At 41.2% G+C, this 16,141-nt stretch overlaps 1 protein-coding gene across 31 annotated transcripts in view; it reads left to right on the top strand.

Moving 5' to 3' along the window:
* MBNL1 (muscleblind like splicing regulator 1) overlaps nucleotides 1-16,141 on the top strand; it is a 161,036-nt gene that overhangs the window by 134,563 nt on the left and 10,332 nt on the right. For 24 of the 31 annotated variants that reach the window (XR_014023083.1, XR_014023084.1, XM_081302312.1 and 21 more), the window contains 3 exons: nucleotides 7,922-8,179; nucleotides 9,338-9,391; nucleotides 10,246-10,399. Coding sequence is in view for 29 of the 31 variants with exons in the window: in XM_081302312.1 (XP_081158438.1) it covers nucleotides 7,922-8,179; nucleotides 9,338-9,391; nucleotides 10,246-10,399 (466 nt within the window). In the remaining 2 variants the exon portion in view is untranslated. Of the gene's footprint in view, nucleotides 1-7,921; nucleotides 8,180-9,337; nucleotides 9,392-10,245; nucleotides 10,400-10,678; nucleotides 11,042-16,141 lie in introns of those variants that run through there. The other 7 variants (XM_081302311.1, XM_081302297.1, XM_081302323.1 and 4 more) reach the window with 2 other exon arrangements.

The raw sequence follows: 16,141 nt of genomic DNA, 5'->3' as shown, positions 1-16,141 counted from the left end.
AAAACTGAGAGAATGGAGACAGCAAAAGGCTGAGTTGTGTGGTCAGAATGCTTCCAAAACTAACCCTCCCTCCATTTGAGGTCGTTGGCCTTCGGCTGCATTTGGTGGTGTTTAATTGGAAGCAGACTGGTCTTTGGGTCGTGTTTTCTGTGGATATCACCTGTGTGCTTTGTCTCTTTCTTTTGCTGTGGTCGTGTCTTCTGCCCCATCAGCTGTCGCTCTCTTTTGCCTGAGGGCCACGTACCCCAATGCTTGATGGTAGAGCAGCGTCCTGTGCTGCTTGGTCAGCAGGATCAGAGTCGGTGTCCCAGTCTCCATCTGCTGGAGTGCTGAGTGTGACAGAGGAGAGTCCTCTGAGCTGTGCCGCATTGTTGTGGACAGTCTCCTGCATGCTAAAGACACTGCTTGGGGGAGGGCGCAGGAAGGGCCAGCCGGGAGGGCACACAGTGAGTGGTTCACTAATGGCCGTGTATTTGGTTATTTGGAGTTGAAACCCATAATGTTGTGAACAACCAATAAAAATTAAAAAAAAAATATGTATTTTAAACTTCGTGTTTCGTCTGAGGTGAGACTAGCCTAAGTCATTTGGTATATTACCTAATTCTTACTACTCTATTTTATCTTTTTATTACACAATTATTACACAGTGAAGAAATCTTAAAAACTTCTGATTCTTTGGATTTGCTTAGAAGAATTGACATGTTTACAGGACCCTATGCCATGCTACAAAAAAAAATTCTTAAATTGGAAAACTGACAGCTGAGCATTAATGTTCTGGTGTTGTTAATTAGATGGGCTTGGTCAGAGATTCTCAAAACTCCAAGATTCACATTTCAAACATGTAAAATGAGGGGGTTGCACCCAATAATCTCCACTTACAACATTCTGTGGATATTGAGGCCCCTTTTCTTGCTTTTAGCACCAGCCATAATGTTTTGGAACGTTTACTTGAAAGTGTACACACACATATCACATGCATGGCTTGATCAGGCCATCTGTCTGTCTGTTTATCCACTCATCTATCTTCCTTTTTTCTTTATTATTTTTAAAGACTGTCTTCATGCATTTCTCGTATTCCCAACCTAAGACTTTGTGGTTTTCTCTGAAGATGGTAAATACCAATCACCAATGTGACTTTTAAAATTCCATTTTGTGACCTTCCTAGCAAGTTTTATTTCAGTGATTATTTTAGGAAATCACTAAGGTGTGTAGCTACTAGAAAAGTCTGGGTCTTTATGTCCTACCATGCTTCTTAGCAAAGAGCTGGTACTGAGGGAAATCACTGTTTGACTTGCTTTTGAGAAGCATAGTAAGTTTGGGTACAAAAGGATAATGAATGAATTACTGCTGAGCATCCAGTGGAGAACGGCTGAGCTTCCTTCAGGTAGAAGCACCTGAGGAACACCTGGGAAGCCCCCACTGATCTCCCTGACCAGTCTTCAGGAAAGGGCCACGGGAGAACCGTGCCAGCTCTACACTGCTGTCCAGTCACTGGTTATGTGAAAGAATGAAGGAGTCCTTCAGCCCGTCAGCCCTTCAGTCCATCCTAGGAAGATCCACGTCCTGCTGGGCATGGTAGTACACCCTGTAATCCCAGCAGCTCAGGAGGTTGAAGCAGGAGGATCACGAGTTCAAAGCCAGCCTCAGCAACTTAACAAGGCCCTAAGCAACTCATGGAGACCCTGTCTCTAAATAAAATACAAAATAGGGCTGATGATATGGCTTAGTAGTTGAATGCCCCTGAGTTCCACCCCAGTACCAAAAAAAAAAAAAAAAAAAAAAAAAAAACCAAAAAAAAACATGCCCTGTTTAGAGCTTAGTGTGATCCCATTGGGTCCACAAAACATGAAATTTTAACTTGAAGAGAAATTTTTAACATGTGCTCAGGTACCCCTGGGGTCACGTTTACATTCTGAGCAACCAGCTACAAGACAGGAGTCTCGCTCCTGCTCCTAGATGCAGTGCAGTAGCTTCAGGCCCACTGAGATTGGAACCACTTAGAGTGATTGCCAGAGTCACAGGGCCTCCTCTGAGGACTTCCTAGTAGGTCTGTCCTGAGGCTTAGGCTGTTTGTTCCCACAGGTCAGCTGATGTCTGCTGCAGGCTCACTCTAGAGGGGCCAGCGCTGATTACCTGTGCCTCAGCTTTTCATTGTTTATTTCACGTACAGTCATTGTGACTCGGTTGAAAAGTCCGCCTCATCCAGACAGAAAACATCTGCAGAGTGCTAAACTGCTCCGAATGGAATCCCCAGCTAATGAAGCCTTTAGGTAGACAGTGATGCTTATCAGAGTAGTTGATGTCACACAGCAGTGGTCGAACCAACCCAGGGTGCTTAGGAAGACGTTAGGTGGCTCTGGGGTCAGTTGCTTCCTTTTCACTTCAGGGGTCTTCATGAGAACATAGCTGTTCCAGGTGAGGCAGGCAAACCTCTTGGTTTCTCCTATTTTCAGCTGAAGTTTCCTTGTAAATAAAATCACCCTCGTGTTGCTGCCTTTCTCTACTGGGTGATGGTGACGCAGCTCCGACTCAGACCTCTGGCTGCCGTGTGCTGCCACCGTGCATGTGCGTGGCCAGAAGAGTCTGAAATGCTCCTCTGTGGGCTGAGCGTAAGGGGACAGTATTCACCTCACAGAGCTGAAGAGAGGTCGGAGCTTACATGAGTTTAGTGGATTTAGCATGATTAGGTGTAAGAGTTTCTACTCAGAGAAGATTAGAAAAGCAGAAGCTTTCAGTGATACACGAGAGGCTTATTGGCAGGGTTACTTTGCTTTTCTATTTCTGTAGAGAACGTTTGGCTACTGCTTATGTAATACTTTAATTTCTCAAGAAAATGACTGAGAAATCGTACAAGTTTTGTGCACAGGAATCAATCTAGAAAGCACAGTAAAAGCAGCCATGCAGGTGAGCGTTCAGGCATCTGGTGAAGGTTGGTTTCTTTTCCTATCCCGGTGGGTTTGCAGGCTTCTCCCTTCACCCAGGAATAACTGGACCCCTGCAAAGTAGGTTTAGTGATTCTTTTGTTGGTCATCCCTACATATTAACGTTTGATTATTTTCATGAAGCCAAATGACAAATTCCCATCATATATATATACACACACACACACACACACACACACACACACATATACACATACATACATACATATATATACACACACACACACATATACATACATATATACACACACATATACACATATATATGTAAAATATAAATTATACTATATAGAAGTATGCTGTGTTTCTGTGTTCTCTGGCATAAATGATAATTATAGGGTCCACTTTAGATTTCAAAGAAAACTTCCCTTTGATCTTAACAGAAACAGAGACAGTTAAAGCAGGTGTCCTTTTCTTCCTTTTTAACGAGGAGAACATTGATCAGATTTGTGCAATTATGGAATAACTGACCAAAGCTAGCATCATGTCTTTGGATCCATAAAAACCTTATTATATAGTAAATTAAATGAAGTCACTTCCACTGATCACCAGAAGTTTAGAACATGGAGATTTTAATCATTTCTAAATTGAAAGCACAAAAAAAATGTTTTTGAACTAGAGTTTAAACTCACTGATAAAATAACTGGTTGTCATTATTACTTTTCTCCCAGTATTACTTTTTAAAGTGTCATGTTAGCTCAAGCTTAATTGGAAATGAAGGCCACGGTGCCTCCTGCTGAACATGTATGTGTATGTCTTTCAGTAAGTCCCTAATATTGGTCATTTAGTTTAAAACTGACTGCCCCAAATATTAAAATAGACTGAGTCTCTGTCTCTGTTATAATTAGGTCTCTGTTCCTATTTTGGGATGTTATTCTTCAAAAAATGGCTGCTGAGTCAATTACACAAATACGATGAACACAAAGACTGTTGCTTCAAAGGTATCTCTTCTGGAAAGAAAGAAAAAAAAAACATGCAGATGTCAGTCCATTAACTCAGACATTGACACTAGTTTCCTTAGACTCCAGCACCTCACTTGCAGAATTAGTTTCCTTAGACTCCAGCACCTCACTTGCAGAATAAGGAGAATACTCCTTATAAAACCTATTATTATTTTGACCATTTGGAAACATGTTTGTCATACTTAAAAAAAGAGATCAAATAACAGAATTGTCTGTCATCATAGGACTTGTGTGGCATGTTATAAGCTATGAATGCATTATCTCCTACAGTGTTCATGACCTTTTAAAATTGGGCTTAATAGTGTTCTCATTTTGAAGATTCCATAGCTGGCAAAGTGGCAGAATTGGAACCCACAATCTTAGACTCAGAACTATCTTATTTCTACTGTATCACTGCCATTTATTTAACAAAAAGAGATTTATTCCTTTCTGTTTTTTTAATTAACTTCTTAAAAGTGTATAATTATTTCATAGATGTTTTAGAACTTAAATATTTTTAGAGAATATCTTTATTGGAATGCTGATTTTTTTACTTGAAAAGCAACCTTTTATCCATTTTCTATTGATCTTGATAAACTTGCCTGATTTATAAAATAAATCTTGCCTTAATACCAGTTGAATAAAAGACTCAATATTCTTTTTGATTGAGTCACATCTTATGTTTATCTAAATATATCTGATTGTTTTAATTTAGATTTGAAAACCACTTATGCAACTTTAGATAGTGCTTTTATTTTTTGACTCATCAAGGCCATTTCTGCACATTCATCCTTGGAAATGATCAGAAATTCCTCTATAAGGAATGTATTCTTTGTGGTATTATTTGTAGTATGGGAATATTGGAAATAACCTCGGTGTCCTCTGAGGTACCTGTGTTGTGCGAGCTAGTGGATGAATTAGAGGCACCATCCAAGGTGGTCACTCCAGACCATGTTTAGCAGAATGATTAAATGCTCATGCTATGCTGTTGTCCATAGAAGGCCACCAAGTTTAAGTATGCTATAATCACACTCTTTAAAAACATGTGCATGTGGAAGACTAGATAAGAAGACAGGGGGAAAGAAGAACCATGATATTGTGGTTTTTAGATGTGCCCTACCATCTCTGTTTCAGATTCCCTGTGTGCTAGATTCCATAATCTCTTATTCTGATTGGAATTATGAAGGTAAATTTGTAGAAATTGTTTGTCAATTATATTTTGCTAATGCAATTCTACATCTGAAAGATTTCTTTGGGCATTGGTGCAGTCTAAAGTGTTCTTGAATTTATCAGAGAAAACAGGCCAAACCCGTTATTCAGTCAAGGGGTGGATCTGTTTATTGATGGAGACTGTGGAGGATGGTGTGCTTTAGCTCGAGGAATCCTGTTCCATCTGCAGAAGGACCCAGCAGTGCAGACAGACGTCTAGCACCTGGAAACCTCTCCTGTCCATCTGTCCCGGGGTTCCCTGGGGCTTCCACCAGGGCAGGTTTTCCCAGGAGCTTTCCTCTTCCTTCTTTATTTTTTTCAAAGACATAAATAATGTGAGAGTAGCACTCTCAGTATGTTTCTTCTGTCCCATTTCTTACGTCAGGGAGAAATTAAATAAAAATTAAAATATGAAACAACCAAAAGTGCATATCCTACAAAATCATTGGCTTTGAAACCTGAAAAAAGGTTTTGATTTTAGGAAATGCTCTAAACTAATTGCTAATGATTAAGTCTGCTTAATTATTTTCTGATTTCTTCCTGTGTGCATCCCACCGAGGAGTGAAGAGTGTAAAATTGTAATGAACCAGTCCTGAACCTATAGAAATCACACACGTGAAGAACTCACACACACACTCACTCTGGCTTTCTTGTCAGTGTGCACAAAGTAAGTTCAACTGAAAATTGGAGTGTGAGATCTGCTGCCGCTGGTTCCTCTCGAAGCGACTGGGGAAGGTGGGAATCACCAAGAGCTCAGGACAGTGGGGAGAGATCTCTCGCACCTCATCCAGGTTCCCTGCTGGACGAGGCCTCCTTGGCATGGATATGCATAAACAGCGAAGGAGGCTATTTTTTTTTTTAATGCTGTGGCATTTGCTCAGCATGAGCCTGGTATATGGGCGTCAGCTGCTGCTTCTCACTGAATTTGGTGCTCCTTCTCTTGGCTTTGGTCAGGTGCCGGGAATCTGTTCCAGGAAGCTCCACCACTGATTCTGACGCTCTGCCAGAGAGGACAGGGGGACAGTCATGCTGCAAAACAGCTTGGCCACTTTTGCTTTTTAAATTATGAACTTCCTGGTTATGCTTTTCCCCCTCCTATTCAATAAAATAAATACAGTACTAAAAGTTGCTCTTTTATAACTTCCTAAGTCCTCTCTGTACTCTGAGTGGCTCTCAAGAGTGCCTGTCTGGCACATGGTAGTAAATTATTCACTAAATTTTGAAAAATTAAAAAAATTGAATGAGGTGATGAATGGAGTTGGCGGGGCCGTGCTTGCTGAATACAAAGCTTCAGCCGGCTGACATCACCCGGTGGTGCAGGCTGTCATTCTGGTGGTGTTCTTAGGATCTAGTGTGGTGCAAGCTGTGGAGTCCTCTTTTTTTTTCCAAACATTTTTTTTTAAATCTCTTTATTTTGTTTTATTTATTTGTATGTGGTGCTGAGGATCAAACCCAGTGCCTCACCTGTGCAAGGTAAGGGCTCTACCACTGAGCCCCTGCCCCAGCTCCTGTGGAGTCCTTCTTCAGAAGCACTTTCCTCAGTACTAAGATATGAATGTGCTAGGGGAAGCAGCAGGTTTGAAGGCAGTCATTTATTGATGAAAGTCAAAGAAAACCTTTACTTTTAAAATTGTAACAAGGTTAGTTTGTCTTTCTTGCTTGACTCCAAAACAAAGTGCCCTATCTGCATTGCGCACTCTGTGGAAGATCTTGAAGCACAGAGCTGTTTCCTTGCAAGCCTGTGCTTCCAAAGCTTTGGCAAGTTTGAAACAGGAGCATGTAAACAGTGCCAAGGCCTTTCTGTGATTGAGAGCGCCCCCTGGTGGTGAAAACATCAAACTGTTCCCAGTGAAGATGGCAGATGGTAATGAGTCGAATCTAGCCCATCAATAAGAAATGATCCATTTTCACCTTTTCCATGGCATCCTCGTGGAGAAATTAACAGATATAAAAGAAGCAGATGATAACACAGCCAAGGATTTGTCCATATGCTTTAAGTAGCTCCCACGTGAATCTCTAGTGATCAGAAATAACTCCTAGGAACGAGGTAGTCAAAAGCCGTCAGATTTGGTTTACTTTTCACTTGGAAATAATTTCATATTTACACAAAAGTTGCAAAAACAGATCCTAAAGTTTCCACCTACCGTTCATCCCCCGAGCTAAATATTAACATCTTATATCACCATGCTATTTATAAAACCAGAAAGTCTGCATTGACGCGCTGCCCTTAACCCATCCTCAGGTCCAAATCAGGCTCCACCAGCTGTCCTACCACCGCTCCTGTCTGTGTCTCCCAGGTTGTCCCATCTCTGACAGGGTCTTGGTTTTGCTTTGTTTTATGAGCTTGACAGTTTGAAGGGCACTGGTTGGTTATTTTGTAAAATATCCTGCACACAGTTTGGGGTTTCCTCATGGTTGATTTTAGGTTGTGAAGCTGTGGCCCTCTCATAGTTAGATGCGTGATGATGTCCTTGTGTCTCATGACGGGTGATGTTACCTTTGTTCACTTGGGTCAAGTGGTGTCTGCCAGGCTAGGTCTGTGAAGTTACTCCGTTTCCCTTGGTAATTGCTAAGAATATCAACATGATATGATGAAGTGTTGCCGTGGCTGAATCACGAATGCATTTTCTTTCTCAGGGCATTTTTCCTAAATGGGGTTGTGATTTGCATACTAAACTGGGCACCACTGAAATTTTGTTGCATTGTTTTGTAGTCACCTTTTGCCTGTCACCTATGCCTTCTGCCACCCGTTTGACCATGAAGGCAAAGTCTCTGGAAAGGTCCTCCTTGTTCATGTTGACTGAACCCCGTGCATTTAATGCCCCCCAGGTATGTCGAGAGTACCAGCGTGGCAACTGCAACCGAGGAGAGAACGATTGCCGGTTTGCCCACCCTGCCGACAGTACGATGATTGACACCAACGACAACACAGTCACCGTCTGTATGGATTACATCAAAGGGAGATGCTCTCGGGAAAAGTGCAAATACTTTCACCCTCCTGCACATCTGCAAGCCAAGATCAAGGCTGCCCAATACCAGGTCAACCAGGCTGCAGCAGCACAGGCTGCAGCAACTGCAGCTGCCATGGTGAGTGGGGCCAGCAGCCCTCCCCGTGGGCGTTCGGGAGCCCGGGGAGCAACTGTATCTGACTACAGGCTGTTCATTTATTAACCTTTTCCTTTTTGAATCTTTGCTGAAGATATGTTTGTTCAGGTATCCCAGACAATACATAAAGAAGTTACCGCTCGCAGAAGTGAGGCTTGCCCCTCCGGTGGTTGAGATTGCTCCTACTCTTGGCCTGACTCTTAATGTCTGTCTTATTCTGGATGTAGGGTTTCTGAAATCCCCGCTTTGTAAAGAACCACCTGTCTCCTTTCCAATTGAACGATATTGCCATTTCCGGTCTTATTTCTGTGTACCGTCCAATCAGCCACTCTGCCCTTTGGTGTGTTCTTTTGCACATCAAACCTCCTTTTAGTGTATTATCTGACTGTGAACAAGAACATAATCTGGAACTATTTAGGAGAATCGCGTCCACCAAATTGTTTTCAGAATTAGCTACAGGATTTGGAATAGTGCGCTATCTAGATGGGCAGAAATGATACTGTGGCATAAACATAACCATAAAGCTACAGAAGCTCGACTCTGCCATTATACAGACAGGAGGAAGCTGTGCTCAGCAGTTAGAAGACTGCTCAGAGTAGATCCTAAACCACTCTCCAAAGGTGAATTTAATGGGACCTAATAGCTGAGTTTAATGAGTCCATTCTTTGTTCTTTGCTTAGCTGTTTTAATGTTGTCCTTTTTTTACATAAATATATGCCTTAATCTCCAAAATGCCCATAAAAATATCGCTGTGCAGTATTTTATAGCACAGTGAATTGATGGCGGGAGAGATCTTTTCTGTGTTTGTTATGGATACTTGAGCAAAAATACAGAAGGCCAACTCTCTCCTGTTCTCCTTCTTTCACTCTCTTTTTTTTTTTTCTGTTAGAGTATCTCGTTTGTAATTAACTACAAAGAGGAGTTATCCTCCCAATAACAACTCAATAGCGCCTTTATTGTGCATGCTTAGTCTTGTTATTCGTTGTATATGGCATTCCGATGATTTGTTTTTTTATTTGTTTTTTCTCACCTACCCAATGCACTGCTGCCCCCATGATGCACCTCTGCTTGCTGTTTATGTTAATGCGCTTGAACCCCACTGGCCCATTGCCATCATGTGCTCGCTGCCTGCTAATTAAGACTCAGTCGGCTGTCAAATCACTGAAGCGACCCCTCGAGGCAACCTTTGACCTGGTACTATGACCTTTCACCTTTTAGCTTGGCATGTAGCTTTATTGTAGATACAAGTTTTTGATTTTTTTATTTATTTTTTTTACCAATTTAAAAATATATAGATTCCTTTTTCTGTTATAAAGATGTAGAGTACAAAGTACAATGAAAACTGAGTGTGGTTTCCTGACACAATGAGTGGAATACTGTAATCTGAGTACAGAGATGGATATCGTGCAGGGAGACGCTGAAAGCCCAGCAGCCCACATTCAGTTTAACCACATTGTAAATGTTCTAAATGAAATACCTGGAGGACTTTAGGGTGTATTTTTTGACTGTATATTTATGTACCTGTTTGGTTAGCATGGCTTTAGTGATAGAATGATCTACTTTTCAGTATTTCTAGTTGAGTATTTGAGGGAAACAGTTGCATGTTCTGGGACATCTGCATGTGTAGGCGGGAGGGGACAGCGGGGGTCGGTGTTACTCCCTGTTGCAGTCACTCTGCACAATTAACTCTTAACATCGCTTGTCCCTGTCGACGCTCATGGAGCTCGCAGTGCAGCTTCTTCTTCCCCCAAATCAGTGGCTTCCCCCTGAAAGCCTGAAGCATTATGGGACGTGAAATCCGTAACACACCGTAATGAGTGCTGTCCTACCGGTGGGGATTGTTGTGGGCAAAAATAATGCTTCCTTTAAAGCTTTTATCTTGCTTTGGTACCTTTGATTTTTTTGTGTGTACTGGACTCCCCTGGGTAGTTAAGTGCTCTGCTGTGTGCTTGCTCAGGCTTCCTAACAAGTGTAGCCTTCGACTGATTTCTCTTTTTTCTTTTTCTCTTTTTACTGGTATTTGTTTTTTATACTCATTCACTAAACAGGGAATTCCTCAAGCTGTACTTCCCCCATTACCAAAGAGGCCTGCTCTTGAAAAAACCAATGGTGCCACCGCAGTCTTTAACACTGGCATTTTCCAGTACCAACAGGCTCTGGCCAACATGCAGTTACAGCAGCACACGGCGTTCCTCCCACCAGGTAAGGGGCCCGTGGGCCAATGCACCTGCCAACCTTGCAGCCCCGAGTTAGAGAGTTAGCCCACCCCCTCTGCTCCCCGTCCTAGATAAGGGGTACGGTAAGGTAGTCAGCAGTGAAATCTAGCTGAAGATGTTCCTTAAAAACTAAGAGCTTTAGCTTAATGAAACCTGCAGTCAGGGTCCGTGTTGTTTTATAGATTTGTGTTTGTGTTATTTGGAATTGAAATATGGTTCTCTTCTCTTTTTTCTCTTCCCTCAACACTGTCATATGTCTGTCAAGCTCTCTTATGATTCTTTTTGGCTGTAAGACCCCTTTGCCTTCATGATTACATAGGAGTTCATTTGAATTATGTGAAATGACTCAAATTTGATCATTTTTCAGCATTTTTTGTTTTCAAAGTGGGCAATAAAAAAACAATTATGGTTCCAGAGCTCTGAAAACATGCTTTTCTTAGTAGCAATTAATACGTTGCTCAAAATTATTATCGCTCATACACTATCATGGAAAAAAATAGCTCCAGGTGACAGTGATGTTTGCATTTATTATTGAGGTGTAGATCTGTGATTCCAGTTCACATTCCACTTTGCTCACACATACATACTCTACAGTTATTCACATGGACCAAGGGTTAAAAACACAAGCTGACAACTCATTTACACTCAGGGTTTATTTCAGAAAATCCATGCTAAACTTAGTAATCTGCAAGTTAACAGCCAGGCACCCTAAATCTCATCTTTCTCTCCACTTTTTAACCTTCCTTTAAAAACAAAACAAAACAAAACAAAACACCATGAGTGTAGAATTTGATTTATTCAATAAAATAATTTTACTAATTAAATCAGTAACTAGGTGTTAATGTCAAAGATCCAGTCCCTTATGCCATATTGTCAGTGCATTTGGTTTCTAATGCTATGAGAGAATGTGAAATTTGTTTTTAATTTGTGAATAAAAGAATATACTCACATTATTTTTCCTGGTTAGTGCAGCTTTTACATAGTGCATCTTTGAAAACTGGCTGTCCATATGTAGTAAGAGTCAGCTAACTAGAATATCATGTTCCCTTGCACAATGGACAAAATGATCGTTATACTCATGAAATAACATCTATCCAGTTGCAGTTTGTCCCTGTTAAATAAAAAAAAGGAAGCAGTTTTGGTTTATAGCATATTTGTTGCATTCTGAGGGAAAATTCATGTTTTATACCTTTGTTCTCAGCATACGTTTTTTTGGAAACCTCCATAAATGAATCTTTTTGCTTTTTTGTTAAGTTCTCCTGTCCCTAGATTTTTGCTGTTTCCAACAAACAATCCATCAAATTTTGTATACTCAGATTGCTCAACAAAGTTTGAAGGAATTGTAGGTGACTATCATAATTTCTTTGAAGAAATTTTAAAATTTATTTTTGTCAGTTTACTTCACTGAATAAAACATTGTCATTAGAAATGACAGTTTCCCTATTTAAAATCTAAAAATAAAAACAAATTTATCTTCCTCCATATGCTATCTAAAGGAAATGGAAATAACCCGTCTCATCAGATGAGTTTTACATTTGTTTCTGCAACAATATTCAGTTGACTGTACTCTTTCCTAAGTGTAGCCATTGGTCATATAATATGTATGACCCTTATTTATGACCTGAGTGTCTTCCTGACAGCTTTTAGCCTGTGGACAGAACGAGGTAAGGTACAGATCGATGTTAGGAGAGAGTCAAGTGAGGGAAAACAGCAAACACATTCATAAGTCAGATTCAATCGTCCCTCTGTTCCTGAAAGTTAATCATTGCTAATTTAAATAAAATGTGATACAGTATCTTGAAAAATTAAGATGGATTTGCATTTTTCATTCATGATGCATTTTGTAACAGAGATAGTCTGTTCTGGATACATGTAGTTAAAAGTTGTAATTAATATAAAACTATTTCCAGAGTCATATTAAATAAGTTGCAACCTAGCTTTTAAAGTGTTAAGGCTTCAGGTTAACCTATTTATTAGTCTTGTAACCAGAAGTAGGTAACTGCCTTGTGAGTCTTTAAAAATACTATCATCATTATCTGTGTACCTGAGTGCCCAGAGAGCAGCCCTAAGATATGAGGACTTTAAAATGGACAGTGCAGCCCTACTTCTGTCAGAGCACTGTGCTGGCCCATCAGAAAGGACAGCGTAACCCAGAACCAGGAGGGAAGCAGCAGGAGTGAGGGGCACAGGGAGCCATGGGGTCTGGGAGGCGCCCAGGAACACAGGCCAGTCTCAGGATGGTCAGTGTTCACACAGCCCTGTGGCCTGGAGGAAGGTCTACTGGCAGGTGGCACCTGTGTGCAAGGCAGACCCCCTGTGTCTCCATTTACATCCTAGTGTATACCACAGGGAGAGGTGGGTTGCTGGGTCTGTGCCCCCTACGGCTGGCCAGATGCACATACCCACCCAATAGTGTTGCCCTTATGTGCAGTATTACCGGATATAGTGATTTTCCCCCAGAGATTCTGGACGTTAGTGTGTTCATATATGAAAATTTTAGAAACATTTTGACAACTAATTCAATTTAAAAAAAAACACCTCTGAGAACTAAAGGAAATCCTCCTACCATAGATTCATAGGTGATCTCATGTGTAATAACTGGGAGTAAATGAGTGAGTTCATTTCCCAAAATTTTATGTTAACCTGTATGCAAATAGTCCAGAAACAGCACAGAGCTGAGTAGACTTCTGACCGCTGTATAGCAACTGGGAAGGGTCCTCCCAAGGTGTTGTTGGGACTGGGAAGAAAAAGGAAATCATTTATTTTTTGCATCTCAGATTTTTAAGTCTGAAGTCTGTTGAATCGAAAATAACTACAGAGATATGTAAGCATATTTCATCCGAGTCACAGTGACACGTGGTTGCTAAATCCTTAGGGCAGCTGACTGTATACAGGGAGAAGGATGCTGGCAAAACAGTCAGGGCTCAGGGCTGGGGTTATAGCTCAGTGGTGGAGCGCTTGCCTAGCATGGGAGGCACTGAGTTCTATCCTTGGCACCACATAAAAAAAATAAAGTGATTGTGTCCATCTACAACTAAACTATTAAAAGTAAAAAAAAAAAAATCAGGGTTCAATGGCAACCCAGCCAATTGGCTAAGAAAAATTGCTAGATTCAATGACTTTAAGAACAGACTTGTCCTACGTGGCGTCCACCCACTGCACGCACAAGTCCTCTCCTCTGTGTCCACTAGCGCTCCTTCAGTCCTTAGCTCCCTCTTCCCTTTCCTCTCTTTGGCCTCCCCTCCCCTCACCTTTCCCTCTTCCATCCATCCATCCTTCCATTCATTCAGTCAGCAGACATCTGGTCTTACGCCACGTTTTGTGTCCATATTTACCCCAGGGATTGCAAACTTGGTTCTCAGGGAGACTCTAGGATCCAGAAATGTTTAAAGAAAATCTCAGTGTGCATCCTGTAGGGGAAGCACAGACACCCCAGCTAGAAGCCCACTCTCCTCTGCCCTCAGACCTAGCTGTTTGTTACTTTTGTTCCAGGGCTCTCCAATCTAGTGGTCATGCCTCACGCCGAGTCACTTGTGTTCCATGATCTCGTTTTCCCCTCCAGCAATATCAAAAGGTTGTATTAACACTCCGGTTTTAGCAGTGAGCAGTCTGGGACCAACAAAGGCCCAGCAGTTTGCCTACAAGTTAAATGATTTACAAGGTTTAGCTAGAACTTGAACTCAGGACAGGGGACGTGGGTTAGTCTCTGTATCTGTGAGCTTATGACGAAAATATCAACACAATGACTCAGGAGAATGGAGTCAACCCTTACTGATCACCTAACTCCCTGCATAATGTCTCATGCCCTCCATTTTATTTAAAGACAAATATTAAATGAAATTCACATTGAATTTTTTTTTTCGATTTTAGGTATATACTGTTCTTTTTAGAACTTTATCACTCTTCAGGACTAAATTGATTGTTGATGCAGATTATGCATAATCTAGGGCCTTCTTAGGATGTAGGTATGAATTTAATTTTACCCTGTAATGAGAGTATGTCAGAAATATCATTTTATTTACATTGTTTCTTTTTCTTGAATTTAAATTAAGCACAACTCTAAACTCCAAGTTTCCTTCCTGGGAGATAAGAGGCATTACAGGCCTCCTCCCTCTGACATCCTCCTCCCTCCTGATCCCACCTCAGGGTGAAGCCTGTGCAGCCCATGATCTCAGCTGACTCCCCCGTCTCCATTCTCCAGCCACCAGGGCTCATTGGTGATGCAATCATTGCAAGCCACCAGAGCTCTGTAAGACAGGTCCCCGGGGCTCTGAACCTGCTTAGGTAGGAGCACCCCTGCCCTTAAGGTCCTGCTCCTGTGGGCCATTGTGAAAGCATGGGCCTCCTGCATACCTGCATAGCTGCTACTGGCTTCCGCTGGGCCTTGAGGACCTTTCCGCTGGTCCTCCCTTGCCATCTCTGCCTGCCTGAAACACATCCGTCCTCTCCCTCCCCAGCACACCTCCTTCAGTCCGTGTGGGCTTTGGCTTATATACCACTACCAGAAAAAAGGGACCAAAGGCCAGGAGACTTCCTCAGGTGTTGGGGCTGCAGAGTGGGGTGGGGGACATAGAAGACAAAAGATATCCAGCTTGTCACCTCTATTACAATCAGTAAATGTAAATATAATAATTTATACTTATATAATTACATATCAATAAAAGTTTATAATAAAAATAAGAAGGTGCCACTTATTTGGGATATCAGTTTTGATAAATCAGTTGTGACTTTACTCCTAAAATGATAGACATTAATTTTAGAAGATTTAAAATCACTTTTAATTCTTATAATAAACCTAAAGAGACCTGAATTATCGCATGGAAATTTCAACTTCCCAACCAAGCCTTATTACGATTCTTTTTCTCTCTTCTACTTCTTTCCTTTCTCCTTAACATAGTTTTAAATGTGCATACATTTCATTTTAAATTAGCTTGCTCTTGTTTTTCCTGCATCTTCACACAGATCAATTAAAAATTTAATTAAAAACACTGTGTAACTAAAACAGCACATTCCACAGAAACACACCATTCTGTTGTGCAAATATCTTTGTAGGGGAAATTGGAAATTGACAAATACATTCACTTAAATTTTGCCTTGTACTGAAAACTGAGGAAAAATTTAAATTGGCTCTTTGTGCCTCTTTATTAGTAAATGAAACCATTTGAAGTAAAGTTGGATATTGTGGTCATTTCACAAGTGCTTTTTGCTCATGGTAAGAGGGTCCTACAGCATTATGTCTCTGTATCTGTGAGTTTTTGCACCTGGCTAGTATTTTCATTGCTGCCTGATGTTTATTTGCTTCAAATCCCTCTCAGAACTGTGTGCACTGGTTATGATGGTAATGAGGAAGATAAGTCAAACCGAAGCTGAACTCATAAAAGTTCTAGGGCTCTAGAGAGATGGCGTAAGGTAATCTCCTTTCAACATGTGTAGGCTTAATCACAGGGGCTGGAGCACCGTGGTCAAACTGCAGCATAATGGCAAACAGTCAATTTAGAACCAACAGCCTGCACAGGACCTAAACTGGCTTAAGGATTCCTTAAAATACCACCTTACTCTTCAGCTTTTCTTTCCCAGTCCTCTTGCCCTACCATTAGGGGGAGATGGTTCACAAAAGCTAGACCCAGTATTCAATTTTGCTTGCTCTTCTGTCTCAAATTAACTTCTGTATAATTATTGGCTTCTTTCTGTTGTCTTTCACAAGTCTTTACTCAGTAGTAGTAGCAAA

This window comes from Spermophilus citellus, assembly GCF_964194105.1.
Source record: "Spermophilus citellus genome assembly, chromosome: 7".
NCBI lineage: Eukaryota > Metazoa > Chordata > Mammalia > Rodentia > Sciuridae > Spermophilus > Spermophilus citellus.
The sequence above is the reverse complement of the archived record's forward strand: the minus strand, read 5'-3'. Positions and strand labels throughout refer to the sequence as shown.